At 35.7% G+C, this 23833-nt stretch overlaps 1 protein-coding gene and 1 long non-coding RNA gene across 3 annotated transcripts; both read left to right on the top strand.

Moving 5' to 3' along the window:
• Nucleotides 1–3237: 3237 nt before the first annotated feature.
• On the top strand, nt 3238–6661 carry LOC127978836 (uncharacterized). Of its 2 annotated transcripts, XR_008158660.1 has the most exons (5): nt 3238–3284; nt 3400–3485; nt 3598–3692; nt 4586–4671; nt 5227–6661. It is a non-coding gene; the product is annotated as an uncharacterized LOC127978836 (long non-coding RNA). The 2 variants fall into 2 exon arrangements; XR_008158661.1 differs by lacking the exon at nt 4586–4671.
• Nucleotides 6662–12912: 6251 nt separating this feature from the next.
• Nucleotides 12913–23468, top strand: LOC127979087 (eukaryotic translation initiation factor 3 subunit E-B). The gene is made up of 13 exons (XM_052584219.1): nt 12913–13053; nt 13627–13744; nt 13898–14015; nt 14150–14192; nt 14334–14438; nt 15069–15194; nt 15588–15712; nt 17092–17218; nt 17637–17738; nt 19615–19724; nt 20378–20480; nt 22325–22459; nt 22890–23468. Exons 1-13 carry the CDS (start codon nt 12964–12966, stop codon nt 22926–22928), a joined length of 1341 nt encoding a protein of 446 aa, XP_052440179.1. The 5' UTR covers nt 12913–12963; the 3' UTR covers nt 22929–23468.
• The last annotated feature ends 365 nt before the right edge of the window (nt 23469–23833 follow it).

Raw genomic sequence — 23833 nt, 5'->3', positions numbered from 1 at the left:
AGAAATTCGTAACAGTGGGTCAACATGAGTCAATAAAAATTGAGCTTTTCTTTTCAGTTCTGCCAATGCTATTTTAATACTTTAGTCGGTGAAGATGTTAGGGGCGCTGAGCAAAAACCTTTCTAGAATCATTTCTTTAACTGTATTCTTCGGGTAATGAGTCCCATGAGAGACGTGACACCTTTCACATGCCAGCACAGAAAAACTGGAGTTGGGGGTGTCAGGTGATGCTTACACAAAAGAAACGTACCTTACAAAAGACATCAACGGTACAAAAAGCGAAGCCACATCACTTTTTTTTCTGTGAAAAGAAAAAGTATGTCAGAGCAAGTACTTTTCAACCATTTAAATTCAAGTTGAACTTCCTGCAAAAATCCTGCGAGCATTTGTGTTTCTGTTTCACCAACAGTGAACGGCTCACCCCGTTGACTTCCTGTGCCTGTCGTTACACAGTATTCATATGGATCTGTAATGATTGGTCGGTGAGTTAATAAGAGCCAGCTGGAATCGTGTTTGCATCGCCCACACAGCGGTGTCCCTTTCTCTCTCTCTCTCTCTCTCTCTCCTGTCCTGTTAAGGGCACACATCCATAGAAACCAAGTTTACCTTGTTGCTAAGGAAAGAACCCTGCTGAGGTTTGAATATGTGTAACATCAATTGTGAAGTCAATACTGCTGAGGTTTGCTGCTGAGTTAACGTAGTCTAACTTCGTGTTTCTAATTTAAAGCCTCAAAGAAAACAAGCTCTGGTCGTTGTTTTCCATCTATTACGAAACAGTGCTAGTGGCGTAAATGATGTTTTCCCCCATGAAACTGCTTCTACGGTTTACCAGAGACTGAATTAAAGTGGGGAATTGCTTTGGAGAACTCATTAATGTGCATATGGACTCTAGACAGTGATGGATGGCGCACAATATTGGAGACAGTGATGTCTTTTCAGCATTTTATGAACAGGCTAGGTGAACTGTTAGACAATATGTGCAAATCATTCCCTTTTATGCGGTGAATGAAAAGCGCTGACTCATGACATTATCATGTTGGGAGTTTCAAAAGTGGAGCATGTGGGTGGACGTTTGCATCAGAAGGGGAACTTCATAACCTGCACCCCATAATTCTGCGAGATGCATAATTTAACACCGAGAGCAAAGTGAGATTAATCTCGCTGTGGGAAAGCTTTACTTGCTTTCTTTTGATTTATGCTGCTATTATGCTTCATGCTAGGTTCATTTCAGGCTTTGTCAATAAGGCTGGGGGCAAGAAGATGAGAAGTTTCCATTCTGTATTGATCTCGTTTTTTAAGTGCTCAGAGCACAGGTATTGAAAATCTTAAACACCAGAGTGTTTATGACCTGTTTTTTCCTGACACATTGCCGGGTATCACAATAGTATAAAATATATTTTGGTATAATAAGTAATAAATGTTAGTAGAAAGACAAACAAGTCAAATTAAGGCTATATTAATGAATGACATGTTTCTTTTTAATAACAGAATAGGGTATCTATAGGAATAGGTATCTATTATTATACACTGTCATAACAGAAACAACTCAGCGAGTACCCTGAACATAAAGTATGTGTCACAGTAGCTGTTTTCAGTTCACAGTGTTCCAAATCCGTTGGAAGTTGTGCACGCTCATGGAGTCGCTACGTCAGAAAAAGAACGGGACATCCATTTATCATTTATTTTTGGCAGCTTGAAGCATTGTGCTGTGCCACATGCAATGTAGATCAAGACTGGCTCTTTTGGATTTTGACGTGACTCTACACAATTCACTGACTATATTTACATTACAATGGTGAACGGAAAATGGAAAAGTTTTTCCTTTTGCGATGTCGCTTTGTAAAGAAACACTAAGCGTCTGCGCACATACCTGTAGACTGAACATGAAATATAAATGCGTATTGTGTTTTGTTTTCACAAATCCATGACAATAGCTGCATTGTTTTTAAAAACTTCCATTTTCAAACATTTGTGTCTTCAGGCTCCTAAAACGTTGTTGCCATGTAAATGCACAGCCTAAATGCTTAGTTTTCTTGTTTATTTGAACATGGTGTCATATAGAAGGATTAATTCTGATCGGATGTCAATGTTTTTATAGTTCATCAGCTGGAAAAATAATCACTGGGAAAGTGATTCCAATTACATTGTTTCAGTGCGCCTTTATTGTTATAGCTGTGGTGTGGACTATACTGGGGTACGTTTCCCAAAATCAACTATGGTCACAAGTTCCATCATTACCAATAGAGTTCAGTGTAGCTTACGACCATTGTTAGCTAATGTTGCTTTTGGGAAACGCACCCCTGGTGTGCTTTTCTTTAATATGCCTACTGAGAAGGATTTTTAGATCTATGTTTTTATGGTTAACGTCTTTGGTGTGAATAGACTTTAGAGGAGCATTCACTCCAGACTTTTCATTCCACTGTGTTCCATTTATACAAATGCAAATGTTGGGGACATGAAACCAAAGTCTCTTAAAGGAAAGTCATGCAACTAAGCGGCCATCTTTGATACGCCTCTTGTGCATGCAAGTTCAGCTCCTACCACTTTGAATGAGGAAATATCAAATTCTGCAAAACTATACGCCAAGCTTAAGATTCAATTTCATATCTGAGATCACCAATGAAATCTGACAACAACTGTATCATAAATGTTGTTTATTTTATTCAAATAGCACTTATTTTTTAAGCTTATTTATCAGGCTAGACCATCCGGTGTGCATGCAAAGTCCTGAGCTCACGTCTCAGAATCCTTACTGATTCTATAGCATCCCGGATGTCTAACCCCAGCTGCATTAGACTTTACTGATTAGCGATTGGCTCTTTTCCTCACACTGTAAAAAGTAATTCAGTGGCTTAGTAAATTTCACAAAAATAAAGAGCTATATTTACTTAATAAAATCTTTTGAAATCATTTAAGTGATATTTTGAGTGGGTCAGGTTAAAAATAATAATTAAAAATCCAACAAATAATTTCTCTAAAATTTAAATATATTATTTAAGTTTATGTAATGAAAATAAATAAGTATTTAACTAACTAATTATATTTTTAATATACCCTCAATATTTCTGGTGAATTCTAATATAAATATTTGATAATTATTTACTTGTACTGATCTGTTTTAGAAACTAAAATTATTAAGTATTTCCTACCAATTTTCCTAAATAAAGCTCCAGCTTAATAAATGACGGTTTAAATAAATTGAGTAAATTTCGCGGCTAAAGTGATCACTCAAATCTGCTTTCCTCAGCAGAGACGTCGACTAGCCATACTCCTCACAACTCCTGGTAAGTAACGTTAGTCAGCTAATCCTACTTACGTTTGTAACACTTTATTATAAAGTTAATAATTATTAAGCATTTCCTAACAATTGTCTTTGTATTTTACGTCATCTTCAACAAGTTTCGTAGCTTAATCGAAGTCACCTGAAGGACGGCTTTCCTGAATTTCCTCAGCAACGGCAAGACCCGCACTCCTCTCATATCTTGGTACGTTATGTAATTTAGCCAGCTAAAACTAAATATGTTTGTGATGTTTAATTCAGAAGTTAATTATTAAGGATTTCCTAACAATTGTGTTTGTATTTTGCGTCATCTTAAGAAGTTTAACGAGTTTCGCGGCTCAAGCAAGAGGCACCTGTCACTGAAGGACTGCTTTTCTCAGCAACGACGTGAACAGCATTACTCGAATTTCCTGTAAGTAACTTAGTCATTTTATAACGATGTATATTTGCGATACTTTATTCAAAAGTTGATTAAACATTGACCGTGTGTACGTGTACATAACAGTGTAGTTTTCTAAGTTAGTTAGTGGGGCAGCTATATGTATGTTAGGGTTTTTTTTTCCTTTTTTTTTTTGGAGTGGATTAACTTTCGTACTATTTGGATCACCGTTAATTTCAACCGCCATTTGAAAGTCTAACGATAAGTGAGTGTACCGTGGTCCAGCAACTATAACTATACATGCTCAATGGAAAACAATTTTGTACAGGTTCCCCTTTGGGGTCAGTGCCTTGTCAAAAGGGAACACATCATTTATGAACTTTCAAATTACATTCTGTCTTGTAAAAAGCTGTCACGTTGTTGTAAAACATCATAATTACTACATGAACTCAATTATGAGCTCTTAAATAACCACTACAAATACGCCATGCAAAAGTATTTAAAATGGCGTGGACATAACATAGACTGGTGCGTTTTAATCAGCTCCCACTATAGGGAGTCAGCCAGTTTAAGGCATGCTCCGTTGTAAAATCATTCTAGTGCACTGAAACCTAGTTCACATACAATATCGGTCAAAAGTTTGAAAACAGTAAGCTTTTTAATGTTTCTAAAATAAGTTTCTTAAGCTCATTAAGCTTGCATTTATTTAAAAAATAAAAATAAAAAATGCAGAAAAAACAACCTTCTATCCCCCCCTACCCTCTATCGCTATTTGGCTGGTAATTTTTTTAGGGTTACTCGCCAGACTGATATAATATTTATATACACACACACACACACACACACACACACACACACACATATATATATATATATATATATATATATATATACATTAAAGCTGAATTTTCATTCCATTACTCCAGTCACCGCAGCTGTTTCACAACAAATCCAGACCTGGTGGGTATTGAAGGACAGCGGAGGCTGGGGGAGGGGTACATTGCATTTCAAGGTACACATTTACAATCTTATAATATTCAGAAATTTTATTAAGTTCATAAAGTTAAATATTATTGTAATATTTACTAAGCCACAGAATTATTTAGAGGGTTAAGGGTTGAGTGTGAGGGTTAATGCAATGCATATTTTTTTTCAAGTAGTGCAATTAAACAAGCTTTTTTGTTTCAAAACCATTAGTCATTTTACTTAAATATTAAACATGTTTATAAAGAAATTGGTTGAAACAATGCGGACCTCAATAAAAGCCTATAGCATTGATTTAAAGCATAGAAGCTCGCAGTTGGTCTCTTTTCATTTTTCTTTTAGGTTTATTGTTAAAAATAAATGTCCCTATGTAAAAAATTAACCTGTCCTCTTGTTAAGAAGAATGCTGTTAATTTTTGCAACTCCTCCCCCTAGTAAACTTTGTTTGAGATTTTACCTATAATATGGTCCAACAGAATGTTTGCTTCTTCAGGTGCTATTTGTTTTGTGTATTTGTCGCTTTCTTGTAACATTCAGTTTTGAATGTTAGCTCTAACCAGTTATCTTTAAAATTTGCCTGTAGGGTTCAGCTGATCTACCGGTCTTCGTACAAGCAGAGTTGGCAGAGGAGGTCATAAAAATCTACATCCTTCGGGACAATGATGGGGCAGTCAGCGATGTAGGAGTTGTGATTGAGGGCATCACTGTCCTCCGCAGTCTTGGGAATCTCAGCAGAGTCTGCTGCTATCTTTTGGGAGTCACGTATGCATTGGATTTGAGATATTCCAAGACCCACAAATACAGGTCCTTCTCAAAAAATTAGCTTATTGTGATAAAGTTCATTATTTTCCATAATGTAATGATAAAAATTAAACTTTCATATTTTAGATTCATTGCACACCAACTGAAATATTTCAGGTCTTTTATTGTTTTAATACTGATGATTTTGGCATACAGCTCATGAAAACCCCAAATTCTCAAAAAATTAGCATATTTCATCCGACCAATAAAAGAAAAGTGTTTTTAATACAAAAAAGCTCATCCAGAGTGTTGGGTCTTGCGTCTCTCAACTTTCTCTTCACAATATCCCACAGATTCTCCATGGGGTTCGGGTCAGGAGAGTTGGCAGGCCAATTGAGCACAGTAATACCATGGTCAGTAAACCATTTACTAGTGGTTTTGGCACTGTGAGCAGGTGCCAGGTCGTGCTGAAAAACAAAATCTTCATCTCCATAAAGCTTTTCAGCAGATTGAAGCATGAAGTGCTCCAAAATCTCCTGATAGCTAGCTGCATTGACCCTGCCCTTGATAAAACAGTGGACCAACACCAGCAGCTGACATGGCACCCCAGACCATCACTGACTGTGGGTACTTGACACTGGACTTCAGGCATTTTGGCATTTCCTTCTCCCCAGTCTTCCTCCAGACTCTGGCACCTTGATTTCCGAATGACATCCAAAATTTGCTTCCATCCGAAAAAAGTACTTTGGACCACTGAGCAACAGTCCAGTGCTGCTTCTCTGTAGCCCATTTCCTGCACACGCCTGTGCACGGTGGCTCTGGATGTTTCTACTCCAGACTCAGTCCACTGCTTCCGCAGGTCGCCCAAGGTCTGGAATCGGTCCTTCTCCACAATCTTCCTCAGGGTCCGGTCACCTCTTCTCGTTGTGCAGCGTTTTTTGCCACACTTTTTCCTTCCCACAGACTTCCCACTGAGGTGCCTTGATACAGCACTCTGGGAACAGCCCAGAATTTCTTTCTGTGTCTTACCCTCTCGCTTGAGGGTGTCAATGATGGCCTTCTCAGGTTGGCAGTCTTACCCATGATTGCGATTTTGAGTAATGAACCAGGCTGGGAGTTTTTAAAAGCCTCAGGAATCTTTTGCAGGTGTTTAGAGTTAATTAGTTGATTCAGATGATTAGGTTAATAGCTCGTTTAGATAACCTTTTCATGATATGCTAATTTTTTGAGATAGGAATTTTGGGTTTTAATGAGCTATATGCCAAAATCATCACTATTAAAACAATAAAAGACCTGAAATATTTCAGTTGTTGTGTAATGAATCAAAAATATATGAAAGTTTAATTTATCAATACATTATGGAAAATAATGAACTTTTATCATAATATACAAATTTTTTGAGAAAGACCTGTACTCACTTGAGTTGTTCCAAAAACTGTTTCTTGAGCTGGATCCTCCAAAACTCTCTGTTAATGTTCAGAGGTTAAAAAATTATCTTCTTGTATAGTAGTGGTTCATGATCATCCCACAGAATGGGTATTCCTGATGGAAGTGTTTCTGTTATCGGATTAATTCTGTTGAAGGGATAGTTCACTCAAAAAGATGATGTTGTCATAATTTACTCTCCCTCAATTTGTCCCAAACCTGTACGAGTTTCTTTCTTCTGTTGAACACAAAATATATTTTAAGTGAAGTGACGTGACATTCAGCCAAGTATCAAAGAGTGTTGGTTAACGCATTTAAAGGTTGCCATTGACTTTGCATAGTAGCCTTTTTTTTTTTTTTTTTCCTACCATGGAAGTCAATGGCAACTTTCAACTGTCTGTTAACCAACATTCATTAAAATATCTTTTGTGTTCAACAGAAGAAAGAAACTCGTACAGGTTTGGGACAACTTGAGGGCGAGTACATTATGACAACATCATCTTTTTGGGTGAACTATCCCTTTAATATTTTTTGATGTAAGTGTTGCTTTTTTTTATGGTTTAATGAGTGGTAATGAGTGTGACTGCAAATGGCTGGTATGCACCAGGAACAAAGTAAGATGTCATTTCTCTTACGGCTATCATATTTTACATGTAATCTACTTGAATACTAAGATGGATGAAATGTTTCATAAGGTTTAATCATTTCCCTTATGGCTGCTTTACACTTTTTAATTTTTGCAATCTACTGGAATATTAAAATGGATAAAATGTTTCAAAGGTTGATTTTAGACTTTGTCTGATGTTTAATTGATAAATAAATGTTTAATAAAAAATGTGTTTCTTTCTTTATTTGGTTTTATTATATTAATTGTAAAGGGTAAATAGTGTAAAAAAAAGTGAATGCAACATTTTGATCATTTATAGTCCAATATTAAGTTAAATTCACTTTTACATGTAGTAAATATAGCACATTTGTTTGGTTAAATTTCATCCAATATTTCAATTATATCTACTCAATATTTTTTGTTTATTTTACATAGAATTTCAGTTGTGGTATTTTATAATTTTGATTATATCTAATTAATTTTATTTCTCATATAAAGTTATTCAGTTATTCAGATTTACTTAATTTTTTTACTTACAATTACTCAATTTAAACAGTATATTTCATTGATTTCCCAGCTTTAAAATTTACTCAATTTTTTTGAGTGTAAAAATGTTTCACCAAAAAAATTGAGTAAATAATAGTTAAACTTTTTACAGTGCAGAAGGTGTGGCTTTGTTTGATAGAGCAGCCATATTGAGTGTTGCATTTTTCCCCATTCAAAACTATACAAGTGACACGTCTTGGGTATTCTATAGTCTTTGAGGAGCCTCAGGCTCATGAAAATTTTACTGTGTTTCAAATGCTGTGGTCAAACACACATTTTTCCTCATTCACAGCACCAGAATACAGTTGTTAGTCCTGTATACGAGTCATTATTACAGTTGCGTTTACACATTTCAGTTATTAATGGGTGTATGACAACCACGTTCTATGACTGAACCCTCATCTGTATATTTTCATAACTCTCAAAACCTGTGCTGTGTTGAACAGAACCATACTCTACAACCAATGGTCTCTCATGCAATAAAGTGCAAGATAGCTGCTCTGCATTGCACATATGCATCTATTGTATATGGCTTCAAAAACTTACACAGATGCAGATATGATCTGTGTGTCATCTGTCCTTCACCACACTTGAGTCCAGACAGTTGGGTGTGACTCAAATGCTCCACTCTTTACTTAAAATCTAAAAGCTGTCATTTGTTTATTAAGATTTGACAGATGAAATCACGCCTCAATTGAACTTTCATCATGTCAAATGTAATAAGACTTTGTAGTTTTGGACATTGTCATCTTTGATATTACTTTAGTCACTGTTGCTATGGTTACAGGTCATAGTCACAATAGAATACAGACTTGATCTCAGCTGCATATTCATATTTCATATATGAGCCTCTCTTACTAGCTGCTGTGTGAACAGGACATTTTGGGATTCATAAGTAAATGCGGTGGACAGTTTGAATGCAGCCTTAGCTGCAGACTTTCAATGTAAGATACTGCAACGTACACGATGTGATGTCACATGCTGCAGCATCTTTTTGAAAAAACAAACAAGCAAACAAAACATTATCAAACATATAATACATCTAAAATGTAAACTTAGGAACGTCATGGTAAAGAACCTGTTCTTAAGAGTCATTTGTTTTACAAATCAGACACCTTGTTGTGCCATTTATTGTTTTGTGTTGAATGCAGAAAAAAAGCAGCGCTGACTCGGAAGATGCCGTTTTAATAAACTAAACCAGACCACTGCTTGATTTTTAATCATAGGTGCATTCAATTTTCTGGAGCCTTGAAACTTAAACACTACTGCCCTTAAGGAAATTAACCATCGTTTTATTGTAGTATAGGTGTAGTAACCATTTTATTTTTTGCATATTGACTGAACAGTCATACTAAAAATTGCCATGGTTAATCTATGGTTAATGTAGCAAAACTAACAAATGGCTAATGTGTGATAACCATGTTTTTTTTTGTTTTATTTGTAGTGAAACCATGGTTTATTTTGTAAGGGAGTTCCACCTCCTACACACACAGAAAATGGTTTATACAGACACTAAGACTAGGTTCCACAAAAAAAAAAAATACTATTTGCAGGCTTTATTTCATGAACGAGAGTGTCTGATATCAAGGGGTTACTGAGATTAATGCCAGTAGTATTCACCTGAAGGAAATTTCTATGCTTTTAGCAGTGGCGAAATACAGTTATGTGCACAACACAGATGCAAGGGTCAGTAAACATTTTTAGTTACAGAGATCTCAGCTTTTTCTCCAGAGTAATACTAAATCAAATTCAGCTTCCTTCACTTTTTATAGCAATATGCTCGGTCAAAAATGTCACCCAGTATCCATTGACTTAGATTAAAAGCATGCACTGCCAGAGAGTCAGCGCTTTTGAAAGACCCCTTTATCTGCTCTGTTTGGCTGATGACTCACATGACCCACTAGGCTTTTGAGATCTGCAAGCAAGGCAGACAAACCCTTTTCTCCATAGAGTCAGTTCACTCAAGCAACCAAATGCATGGATGGATTATTTATTTGTCCCTTAAGGATGATCTTCTGTCAGTGGTACCTATGAAGAACACCGAAAGTGCCGGAGGACAAAATCTTAAGCCCACACCTCCTGGGCGAGCAGCACCCCCTCCATGGTTTGGTTTCCATGGAGCACCTTCAACCTGCTCCTGAAGCTGTCCAGAATAAATGAAGCCATCTGTCAAACTTGTGCTTTTATGAGGCATAGTGGAAAGTGCTATGGAGAAGCAGTGATAAAATCACCAGTGTAAAAATACCCTCAATGGAGCTGAACCAGAAGTGAGATTAATGAGGTGGAGCAGCACTGAGACTATCTAGTGTAGCTCAGTTACAGGTTAGCTAAACCTGACCTCCTTTGTAGTGCAGATCAGTCTGTCTCCACTCTATTCTCTTTCGTGCTCTCTCTGCTAAATGAGCACTTTATAGCCGTATAATTTGTGAATACTAAATTACCCGCCCCCATGCTTTTCATGCTGCACGAGTAAAAGTGAGTCGCATGTTCTGCTGTTATCAAGGCTATGGATGATCTGTCATATTTATCAGAATAACCGAGTTACCATGAGTTACCAAGAGTTACCATGGAGATCTTTCTGTTCCACATCACAATGTTTCATTATATCTTGAATTCAGTGTCCCCAGTGCACCATAACTTAATCCATTCAAGGAATGAAAAACTACTCCAAAAATCGAATAAATAAATATTTAAATAAATGAATGAAGGAAAATAACATTTACGAATTAGGCCTGGGAAAGACCGATCCTGCTGCTGAAATGATTATAATTATTTTAATTAGGCTATCTGAAATGATATTTAAATTAATATGAAATATTTGTAAATATTATAGGCCTACTAGTACCACCTCTACTACTGTAATATAATGACAATTAACAATTATTTACTTTTTTATGCTATAATACGTTATTGTTTTATTATTTAAAAAAATTAGTAATGTTTGATTGTTGGCTGATGATCTTAAAATAGACAAATATTGTCTGATTAATCAGCTTACCTATAACAATAATAATAATAATAATAATAATAATAAGAATAAGAATAAGAATAATAATAATAATAACAATAAAAATTTTCAGTGATTTTTAAATTTTTTATTTTGTAATTGATGATGATGATGATGATGATTAGTATTATTATTGTTATTATTATTTTATTATTAAAAAATGTCCATAAAATGGACAAATCTAATCTGATTAATCAACTTACCTACAACAACAACAATATACAATAATAATAATAATACATTTTCAATTTTTAATTTTGTGAAATAAACAATTTTGTTGGGTAATAATTGCCCAGTGTAAAAAGAATCCTGAGCAAAGCAAAGCAAAGCTATCTTAGAACAACAACCACCGATTTAAAAATAACCTCTGTCATTAAATCAAATTAATCTGAATCAAAAAACCAACTGGCCTCAATGAAGATTTATCCATGTCATTCTGATTTATTGCTGCAAACACACACGCAGCATGTAGGAGTACTGCAATAAATTTGTATCTCTGTGTGATAGGCTTGAATACTATCATGAGAATGCTCAGCATTGTAATGATGACTAATAGCCTATAGTGTAATCTCATACAGGACATGTTTATTCTGAAAGACTGGGGAACAAATTAATATCTTCACATAATATGTTTTAATTTGTCTCAATTAATAGCCTGTAATCTGCAACAAAGGCAATTTTCCAGGCAGAGATATCTAATACAGAAGCCATCAAATAGACTATCACTCTAAACTAATGATATTTTAATAAGAAATAACCCACAGATTGTATCTTCATTTTATAATTAATGTGCTATTATCTTGAGTATATTTTTCATTAGCCGAGTTGCTTTGGAGAGAGTTGGTTAGATCACCTCCTGTCTGAAATTCTTTTTAATATGCCACACTTGATTGAGTCTTACATGCGTTCACTCAACCTTTTTGTTTCATCAGACGGATTGACTTTGAAATCAGCTCTCTAAAGTTTTGCCATATTTTAATTTAATGCTAGATAAAAACATCAAAAGATGTACTGTGGCATTTAACAGAGCGAGGACCATGACAAATTCACCAATTAACTCAAAATAATGATATGTCCATCATAAGGAGAGTCACTTTCCTTTATTAAAATAGGAATACTTAAAGATTTTAACGTAACCTTTGCAAATAAAGATTTGACATAACCTTTGCAACGTTTACCATGGAAATAATACTTTTTGGATCCTTCCTGCAATGCATTGCAACATATAATGGATAAACACTAAACTCGCTCACAATCTTCAAAAGGAAATCAATTTTTAATGTATTCGAAGTTGCAAATTTTGTCATGTTAGTGCATGTAAACTTTTTAACTTCTATCAGTGGTACATTCACACAGAAAGTGTTGGAGGAGGAAATCTTCTGGCCGAACTGCAAGCAGCCCCGCCACAATCCTTTGGGAAAGGAAAAAACAGGTCACCTAATTTTTGCTTACAGTATCATGCAGGAAAATTGTTTTGGGGCATTTTTTTTGCAGAACAGGTTGTTTGCTTTGTGGACATGACCCAACACTCCCCTCACTTTAAACTAATTCTCAATGCAAGAGCTCTTTATTTCCATCCTGTTATGCATCCTGCTAAACTTGCAATAGAGTAAATTAAATGTATGTGTATTCATGTATGTGTCAGAGGTTGACCATTTCTTTAATTTTGGTATACCCTTTTGTAAAAATATTTAAATCACTAAACTAATGTATAATACTGAATAAAATGAATGGCTCCGTAGGTATTACTACTAGCATACAGTGTATGCTATAGCACCTTCATTAAAACAAGAAATTAAAATTCCACAAAGATTAAAGCAGGTGTCATATGAAGTTGTTTTACAGAAACAATTACCAGTACCAATCTATTGACAAAGTATGAGAAATGTCCGTTTTCCAACTGGTAGACAGACAGTGCCTGTGGGGTGCAGAAGGTCACTGTTCTCTTCGGTCTTTAAATAAAGGTTTTTTTAAAGGCTCGTTTCATTTCCAAGATGGCGGAGTACGATCTGACCACCAAGATCGCGCATTTTTTAGACCGGCATTTGGTCTTTCCGCTGCTGGAATTTCTGTCTGTGAAAGAGGTAATATATAAATTACAGTAGTATAAATTGTTACTTTGTTGTTCAGCTATATTTTTTTGTTTAGTAGTCGCTAGATGGACAGCACCTCGTGGGGCGAATAGCCAGCTGATCTGGAAAACCGTTTGGTTTCGTATCTGATATTAAACAGAAATTACTTCTTTGTTGACACTATTGCTTTCAATATGTATTTACTTTTATGCCTGACAGATCAGCTTTATTAATCACATTAATTCTTATTCTGTAGCTCTGAACTCTCTTTGTGTTTCTACAGTACCACGGTACTGGGACGGTACTGGGACGTAACGTACTGTTATTGTGTTTATGATATCTTTAAAGTACCACGTCTATACCATACATTTTTACGTGGATATTGTCGTCATTAATCATTGTGATACGAGTAAAGATCATAGCTATATTAATATCAGGTAGCATCAGTTGGTACAACAGTAACGTTACCTTAAACGACACAATGTAAATGTAATATTCAGTCTTGTTTTTATGCTGCATAATTCCTCTTCAGGATATCGAGAAAGCCTGATATAGTGGCGTTAAATCGGTTTATTGTTTACTCAGATCTACAATGAGAAAGAGCTTCTCCAAGGGAAGCTGGATCTTCTCAGTGACACTAACATGGTGGACTTTGCCATGGATGTATACAAGAACCTCTATCCTGACAAAGAAATTCCACTCTGTAAGTGCTTTTTCCTTCCTACCGGAAACATACATCGGGAACAGAGTTAAATAAAAGCATATCCAGAATCAATAATGAAGATTTTTTTCACATCACAGAGAGTGCGTTACTATAAGCTGCATTCATATTACATCTAGAACTTTAAATTTACAGCGTTAAGGGAGAAGAGAACCACAGTGGTGGCCCAGCTGAAGCAGCTCCAGTCCGAAACTGAGCCTATTGTGAAGATGTTTGAAGATCCAGAGACTCAGAGACAGATGCAGTCCACCAGGTCTGTAGACATCATATTACTGTTTACTGCTTCTTGAAATAAAATTTCTGCTTGAATTGGCTGTTATGTAATCATCGTAACATATTTAAGGTCACCACTACCATGCACTTTTTATTTTAATTTATTTTTTTTAGAGATGGGAGGATGCTGTTTGAATATTTAGCAGACAAACATGGCGTAAGTTTTGCAACAAGCCTCAAACTATAACCAGTTATCCTTATCCAATTATATATTTCTTGTTTTCAGGAAAGCTAATTAAGAACTTACTGCATGGTTGGATATCCAGCAATGATTTGCTGTCTCTGTTTATTCTCTCAGTTTCGTCAGGAATATTTGGACACGCTGTACCGTTACGCCAAATTCCAGTATGAGTGTGGCAACTACTCAGGGGCTGCAGAGTATCTTTACTTCTTCCGCGTGCTCGTGAGTGTTGTTGTTCATGTCAACAAGAACGCTAGTGTTTTATCCTGTTATTTCTTATATCATTTGTCAAGTGTGAAATAGTCTCTGAAATATAGGAAGGAACTAATTCGTTTCTTTCCTGAGTGCTTTAACGGCTTTTGTTTTAAGTAATTTATTACAGTATTTACAGTATTATGCTTTTTAAATGAGCTGTTTCAAATAGTAGGTTATACCAGGTTATGTCCGATTTTTATTAAATAAATACAATTGAATCTATTTATATATTTTTATTAAACAAATATAAAATTCTTTGTGACATTTAAACCACGTACTGTTCAAAAGTCAGTATGAAATTTAGCAAGAAATTAATCTTTTTATTCACCAAGGATATTTAAAATAAATGAAGAAATCCATAAAGAAAGTGTCGCGAACAAACTAATTCTTGAGAACCAAATCGGCATATTAGAATGATTTCTAAAGGATCATGTAAAATAAAGACGTCACATGAGTAATGACTTCAGCGCTCAATGTTAAAGCAGTGTAATATCAGAGAATTCATAGCTATGGGAGTGGGATTTTGTACCAATGAGATTCCACTGTGAAAAATAACAAGGAAATTGATACTGACAAAAATGTCTCCATCATGACCAGGTTCCCTCCACGGACAGGAACGCTCTGAGCTCTCTCTGGGGCAAACTGGCATCCGAGATCCTCATGCAGAACTGGGAGGCGGCCATGGAGGACCTGACGCGCTTACGAGAGACTATCGACAACAACGTATGTCTGTCTGGCATCCTTTAATCCTCTGTCTCCCTGTATAATAGAAACTTTGCGGCTGTATTTCATCAGCTGAAGAAATCCAATATCCTTCCCACTGGTTAATTTGCTGGATCACCCATGTTCCTTTGAGCTCCGATATAACAGTCCTTTAGCAGACGTCAGGGATTAAATCAACTATGCACACAAAATTGACCGGGATGACATTTACATTGCATCAGCTCTGAGAAGTAAACGCTTGGCTAAAGATGGATGCGTGTGGGTTTACTGCAGCCTCGTTTGCTTTGCTAGTCCGTGCTTGTAATGTAGTTTCAACAATGTGACATAAGTAAGAGTGAAGCAGTGTTGGCATTTTTAATCAAACCATGTTTTTTCTTTCCTGCCTCGGTTCAGTCGGTGAGTTCTCCTCTTCAGTCGCTGCAGCAGAGGATGTGGCTCATACACTGGTCTTTGTTTGTCTTCTTTAACCACCCCAAAGGCAGAGACAACATCATCGAGCTGTTCCTCTATCAGCCTCAGTGAGTGCGATTTACAGAAATTCCCTCTTCCGCTATAACAAGTGCTCTCAAATTGCTCATTAAAGAATGTAGAAGTGCAAGAAACTACATTTGCATAACATTTATGTCAATTGCTTGAGGGACTTGCCAGGAAGTGCGAGTTATGTTAGCAACAATTACTTTAGAGAGGGTAGCTGGAAAATTAGCAGTTAATGAGATATGCTCTTGAAAGCGTTTTTTTAGGGGGAACAGTGCATGTTTGCGTGACCATAAAATGAGCGCTGCTCGGTCTGTGCACTTTGAAGATGTGAAGTGTTTGAAGGACCGTTGTGATATAATATTGAAACTGGAATCAATCAAAGCAGGTTTTATAAAGTGTCCACTAGGGGTGCACTATTAATTGAAATGGAATTGAAATCGTCATTGGACAGAAGATGTGATTTTCATGTGTATCTGTCAGAGAAGCACGGTTCTGTGGTCAGCAGTAAATTTCCGTCCGAAGGCCAGAGGGCGCTCTCGCGCTGAAAATCCTAATATGCCCCGAAGAAGAAACCAGGGAAATGCCCATCACTGCAGCTGAAATAACATGTTAATAAAATGTGGTACTTTTACGTACTCCGATGGTGCAGCATCTACTTCACAGAGCCGTAGTTCACAGAGAAGCTACGCTAACAATTGTCATTATCAAAAATGATTTCTTCGATTTCATAATAAGCGTTTTTTTTTTTTTTTGCAGGCTCTTTGTAGTAAATGATTACAGAACCTTCTTTACTAACAAAAATGTGCATGACAATCGCATTTGATTAATCGTGCAGCCCTAGTGTCCACTCTTTTTTTTTTTTATTGTGTTAATTTGCTTTTTGATAGATTTTTAAGGAAAAATATCAATACTTGTTTCCTGAAGCTGGTTCAGTTTCTCAATTGTTAATCTAATTTAGACTCTGTATTGTTTCAATTGTTATTATTTATTAAATTATCAAAATATAGTTTATTTTTCAGGAATTATAAAATATAAATGCAAACAAAAATACACTAGTTTGGGGTCCGTAGGATGTTTTCGGAAAGACTCTTATGATCAGCAAGGCTGCATTTATTTAATCAAAAATACAGTAAAGACAGTTATATTGGGAATTTAAATTACTGTTTTATATTTTAATATATTTTACATTTGAAGTTATTTCTGTGCTGGCAACACTGAATTTTCAGCAGCCATTATTCCATATTTCTGTGTCACATAATCATTCTGATGGGCTGATTTTCTGCTTAACATTTTTATGCCATTTTTGTGGAAACCATAATAAACAAAAAGATGCTTTTGTGGAAACCATAATAAACTTTTTTTTTTCAGGGTTTACTGATGAAAGGTAGTTTTGTAAAAATGATGGTTGTTTGTTTCTCAGGTACCTGAACGCAATCCAGACCATGTGCCCTCACATTCTGCGTTACCTGACCACGGCCGTAATCACCAACAAAGATGTGAGAAAGCGCAGACAGGTCCTCAAAGACCTGGTCAAGGTCATTCAACAGGTCAGCATGAAATGAGTCTACATCAGATTCAACATTAACATGTTGCTTTCAGTATTGAAGCTAAAACTAATCCTGAAGAGAGATGTAGATAAACAAGCTAGTTAAGAATCCTTTAATATCGCATGCTATTATGCACAAAATCGCAGTGAGTTTATGTCGGTGTGAGTTGTTCTGAAGATTGTCCTCCTTTGCAGTTCAGATGAATTCTCCCTTGAGGTTTTTAGCTCAACAAGCATTGTTGCATTCCATTACGTTCATACTAGATGTGCTTTCTTTTAAGTATTGATTCAGAGCTGGTGAATTAGCGTCGGTTTTAAAGTGCTTCTTGGGGCACCCCCATTTTATACCCATGACTTTGGCACTTGCTGTCAAATTAGCACAAGATTAATGTTCCTCTCTGCTTTTGCTCTCTCAACAGGAGTCATACACATACAAGGATCCCATCACAGAGTTTGTGGAGTGTCTCTACGTTAACTTTGATTTCGACAGCGCTCAGAAGAAACTAAGGGAGTGTGAGTCGGTAAGGTTCACCACCCACTGTGTGTGTGTGTAATGTAGCTACCAGGGCTGTCATTCCTGTGATTCCCTCAGTACACTGCTTCCGTCTATTTGAATCGTTTGGAGACGAGCATCGATAGGAGCCATAGGTCCATTCAGCCACTGAAAATCCCTGTCTACTGTACTTTACTGCTGTTTCCCCACTAAGCTTTTCAAGACATTTCTGCTGTCAGTTTTCAGACCTACAGCTATGAGGCAGCTCCTCTCTCTTAGACATGGCCTAGTTGGGTCAGCATTCAGACTAGGGCTGTCAAAATAGCTGAAAAACTAAATTTAAATGTTGTGATTAAATATGATCAAAATTCTAATTATATTTGAATTCAAAATCCATAATGTCAGTTGGGGTGAAGAAAAGCTTTTTTCTTCTCCCGCGAGGCCACATGAGGGCGCATCGAGCAAAATATTACTAATGCATGTCTATTCAAAGCATAAGAAAACATGACTGTAAAAAAAAACAAAAACATAATGTTTATAAACCAATTATAATTAAGTTGCTTAAACAACTATAAACAAAACAGCGTCATGTATGCATGCATAGTTTATACAAACGACAGAAAGCTGGTCGCACAAAGTAATATTTTTAATTTAAAATCATGAGATTTAGTTGGAGGGAGAACAAAAACCCATCATAAAGTCTCGAGATATGTTTTTAAAAAGTTGAACTTGCATTAATTTTACATTGCTTAGTAAACATGCTGCTCTCTTGTGCGAAACGCAAGTCCAACGGTGTCCCTCTAGAAAATGTGCGAAATAATGTGTTCTGGGTGAGCGGCTTGGTTTTAGTTTTGATGTAAACCATCTTCTCCACATTGATGTTCTCTTTTCTTTCTAGTGGTTTCAACTGGATAGGCTAACAAAAACCTTATAACAAAAGGGATTTGTCTATAAAAGCTGATCTAGGTTCAGCTGCAGTGAAGGGATTTTTTTCATTAAAAAAAAATTATTAAAGAATTAAACCTATTGGAGATTAAAAAAAGTTTAATTTTTTTTTGTATTTATTTATTTTACATTTAACAGTTAACATTTAACTAGTCATCAAACTCGGTAAATATTGGTCATGGACTCTGAGATTTACCTTAAATTTCACCAAACTGATTACTCACTAAAAACTCCCTACAGGTCATGTTTTCTTGCCATTTTAGGTCTTAAGTTGATGTGTGTTGCTTTGAGTTGCTTGCTTCCTTTTCTTTAAATTAGACTTCCCATAAATGCCAATAGGCGCTCCCATCATATTGCGATGGAGTCATTACCTCCTCTCACGTGACTTCTTCCCATTCATTCTTAATTTACCCCCCTCCAAATTCAGCACACACTCTGGAGGGTCTGTTAAAACTCAGTGGGCTCAGGAGGCAAAAGAGACCATGTTTCTTTAGAATAACAATAATAATACTCAATAATTGAATAATATAAGAATGATTAAAGTAATTTCTACACTTGATTGTTATATTTTTTTGTAATATTTTTTTTTTTTTGTTATGTTCTCATCCAGTATTTTTAGGAGACACTGCCTCCCTTGTCTCCTCAGAGGAAACGGCTCTTATATAAATATACTACCTTTCAAAAGTGAGATTTAAAAACTACATTTAAATGGTTCAAAATTGATTGGGAAATGTCCTCAAAGCGGGATTTGAATTTAGGACACCCGTAGTGCAATAGCGCTGTATGTCCGCATGCTGCCCACAAGGCTATCGGCTCCGACCAGTAGTAGCCTAGTTTAAAAAAAAATAATTTTAAGTTTAAAAGTACAACATTCAGTCTCGAGGCCCTTTGGTGGACCTTCAATAACACTTACACGACTTTCAAAGCAGATCATTTGAATGGATTTTATTCTTTTTAAGGTTCTGGTGAACGATTTCTTCTTGGTGGCCTGCTTGGAGGATTTCATTGAAAATGCACGGCTGTTCATCTTCGAGACGTTCTGCCGGATCCATCAGTGCATCAGCATCAGGTAGCGCCGCCTCCCAGGAGGAATCCTGATAGACTAGCATGCGCTAATCCTCTTAGCTCTGTAAAAAGATCGTACCGTGCTGCGATGATTCAACACGCTGCCAGGATCAATGGATTCCAGCCAAATCTGCCAAACGCTGAGCGATGTCACAATAGTATACGTTCTTAAAAACCAGCTTGAACGAAATCAAGATTGCGATAGATGCAAGTACAACAGTTTGTTTAGAGAATAGTTTAGTTTTTAATATGGATTTAGTTATTTACAACATGAAGTTTAACTAAATAAATACGAAGTCTTTCTTTGGCAACAAGCTGAAAGAAAACAAGTTAATATTTTTATTTCCGTAAACAAAAGTGTTTTATGGTTTTGGTTAACTAATAACCCAGTTACAGATGTTATTTTGATGTTTGTTAACATTTTCTTTGAACCCCACTTGTTTGTGTCAGGAAACCTGGTGTTTTCACATGTAGTCGTAGAGGTGGTGGTGCGACTTAATTCGTCATCAGCTTGTGTTTATCACAACAATTGATTTTTGTTTAGACTGTTCGAACTTTTGTTTGAAGACGAGAGCTACAGCTTGTTGTTGACCTCAGGCAATCTCTGTATTTCTCATTTTCTCCCTCTCACCCATCGCTCTTCCTGTCTCTGGGCAGCATGTTGGCAGATAAGCTGAATATGACCCCCGAGGAGGCCGAGAGATGGATCGTAAACCTCATCCGCAATGCCAGACTGGATGCCAAAATTGACTCCAAACTGGTGAGCGAGCTCTGGGATGCAGAACACATGTCCAAAACACAAAGCCCATTAGATTGAGATGTACTAGACTCCTTCTGACAGTGAAGATGGGCTGTTTGTTTGTATGATGTTTAACTAAGGTGCACATAGCCTAGAACAATAGTATAATGAAATGCTAAGTTTTACCTTTGAAATGTATTTCTCGTTCAGAACCCGTAAAAATGACTTGGTCCTATTGTTTGTTAAACCTTTGATTTTCTTCGTAACACTTTACAGTAGGGTTTGCGATTTGATAATTTTAGTTAACATGAAATAACAATAAACAATACCTCTACAGCATTTATTGATTAATATTAATCTTAAAATGAGAAGTTAACACTAGTTAATGCACTGTGAACTAACATAAATGGAGAATTAATATCTGTATTTATTTTCCTGTTGCAATTAATTGCTAATGATTTTATCACGGTATATAGTCTTGGTTCATGTTAGCTCATTAAATAGCACAGCTGCAATTTTAGATTTTAACAGTGTGTTATTAAATATTGGAATACCTAAAATTAATTAATGTTCAGGTGAATTTTTCATTGGCAGTTTAACTAATTCATTAACTAATGTTAACTAATGAATCCTTAATGTAAAGTGTGAATGAATAAACAATCAAAACTTTCAAAAACAATATCTAGGGCATGTTGTAGTCCAGATTAAAATGATTTTTTTTTTTTTTTTTTAAGATAAATAGCCTATTTAGTCTAAATATTTAAGTATAGAAAGTAGAGCAGCTGCTTTATTAATGGGCTTTCCAGGGTAAGGGCTGCATTTTCTGCAGTTTAGCGCCATCTGCTGTCAGAGAGTTAATGTGCTTTCATTCAGCAAGTCTCCCATGTGTTCCCCAATGTGCTTCTCATGCATGCTTGTTTACATCAGATTGCACACATCTTTCAAGCAGCATACAGCAGTGTAGTGCATTTTGACCAGTTGATGGGAATAGTATTCTTAAAATGCATTCAAAATTCTGAATAATTTGTAATATATAATTATTTGCGGTATTTAGAAGTGTCCACGATATATTGCATTACGGAATACCGGTACATGTCTAGTATTAATAAATGATGTTAATACAGATAAATAAATGTTGTAAAACTATATTGCTCATTCAGAGTTTGTATAGTTATATAGTAGATTTATAGCTGCTTAATGCATTACTGAATGGGACCGAAGTGTTACCCTTTTTTCTTTATGTGGAACACAAAAGGATATGTTTAGCAGAATGCCCAAGCTGTTCTTTCCATTATTACAAAAGTCGATGATAAAAAAGCATGGTAGCACTTTACAGTAAAGTTAAATTCATTACTAATTTTGTTTGTGGTTTTCTTTTAACTTTTTTTGTTAATCTAGGTTATTTTATTTTTTCATTGCTAAAATGTATGTTTGTTCATAATAAAATAACATTAATTTATACTGAAATGTTAAAAATCTATTTGAGGAAATTAAGATTAATTAATGCTGTAAAAATATTACATATTTTATATTATATATAATATAAAAATTTTTTTTGGTTCATCTGTTTGTATAATTGTGGGATTTAAAGGGATAAGTCAGTTTTAGTTTTCTTTTGTTTGTGTGCTTGTTAAATAATATTGCCTAAGATTTTATCATAAGCTTGTATTGGAGCTGTAATACATTTTTAAAAAAAAAGGGTTCTCTAAAGTATTGCAAGTCATTATAAAACCAAAGTGATGCTGAACCACTTAATCCTCTAAAGCCTTTACTATTTCATTAAAATACTTAGATAGTTTCTACTAGTATTATTTTAAAGTCTTAAACGGTTCGCTGCTCCTCCCTGATGAGTGTTTTCTACTCAGGGTCACGTGGTGATGGGCAACAACGCTGTGTCGCCGTATCAGCAGGTGATCGAAAAGACCAAGAGCCTGTCGTTCCGTAGTCAGATGCTGGCCATGAACATCGAGAAGAAGATCAGCCACAGCAGCAGGAATGAGGTACCGGACTCAAAGCAAACAATGCAGACTGAGCTAATGAGTTTTTCCTTCAGCCGAGCCTACCGTCAAGAAATGAATGTGCTGGAAAACTTTAGCTTTTAAGCATTGAAGCATTTTTCCTTAATTGAACATTAGCCAGCATTAGTCAGTGTACAGTTCCTTAAAATATCTTGCACACTCCCAAAATCAAATCCCAGACTCAGCATAATGTCTGAATAATCGGATTTTATGTCAGTGAAGTAATTCATGTCATATATCTTCTCCTGTATTTTGCTTGATATTCACTTTAAAGATATTGCTTGGGTCAGAACATTTTGAACATTTAAAATATTTATGTCAGACATTAAATAGAAGCAATATTTTTGAGCAAACTTCTGTTCTATATGCTCTGCATCTTTAATGTCACTAATGAACCTCCATTTGTTTCTAGACACCGAACTGGGCGGCTCAAGACACTGGCTTCTATTAGACTGGAGACACAAGACAGACAGCGGATCATCTGACTTCTCAACCTCATCTCAGTATTTAACTAACTATCTTTTATTTAGCCATGTTTTATATTAGGATCATTTTCTAAAAGACTGATGCAGACATTTCCCGCGTGACAAGAGCTGTGGAGATCTGGGATGCTGCCATGAATTTATTGTATTCTGTATGAAGGAAGGAGTTTACCAGGCAAGATTTGATTCATCGTTCCAGTTCTGTGTAATCTCAAAAGACATTTTTTCTTTTCTTTTATGCGAGTCATTGTTTTGGACCTCATAACGCAACAACGAACAGTGGAAATGTGTTTCTGAACACATTTTGAAGGATCCTGCAACATACTTCTGGAAATCTTTAATGGTTAAAGGTGAAGTGTGTTATTTTGGTGTCAAATAATAACGATTGTTTGTTTCCAAAACAGTTCTTCTGTTGTTTCATTGGTCATTTATTGTACTTTTATGTCAGTGTTTGTCATGTGAGACCACTGAAACTTGTAGAAACATTTTGAATAGATAACTGATGAGTATGTAGCAGTCTTTCTGTTTTATTAATCCATTCCTCATACTTCACTTTTAACGGTCATGTTTTTTATTTGTAACTCTATCAACAGGGTCCTACAGTCCTGAAAATGTCAGGGCTGAAAGAGATCGGTCTGATTTCTTTTGCTAAAGTTCAAAAGTTTGGGCTCAGTAAGATTTTCTTAGAAAAATATCTTATGCTCACCAAGTGAAATCAGCAATCTTGTGAAATACTACAATTTAAAACAGCTGTTTTCTATTTTAATATATTTTAAAATGTAATTTATTCCTGTGATGGCAAAGCTGAATTTTCATCAGCCATTACTCCAGTCTTCAGTGTCACATTATCACATGATAGTTTTGGTAGATTTGA

The sequence above is a fragment of the Carassius gibelio genome, chromosome B19, assembly GCF_023724105.1.
Source record: "Carassius gibelio isolate Cgi1373 ecotype wild population from Czech Republic chromosome B19, carGib1.2-hapl.c, whole genome shotgun sequence".
Classification (NCBI taxonomy): Eukaryota; Metazoa; Chordata; class Actinopteri; order Cypriniformes; family Cyprinidae; genus Carassius; species Carassius gibelio.
This window is presented reverse-complemented; position numbering and strand designations above follow the sequence as displayed.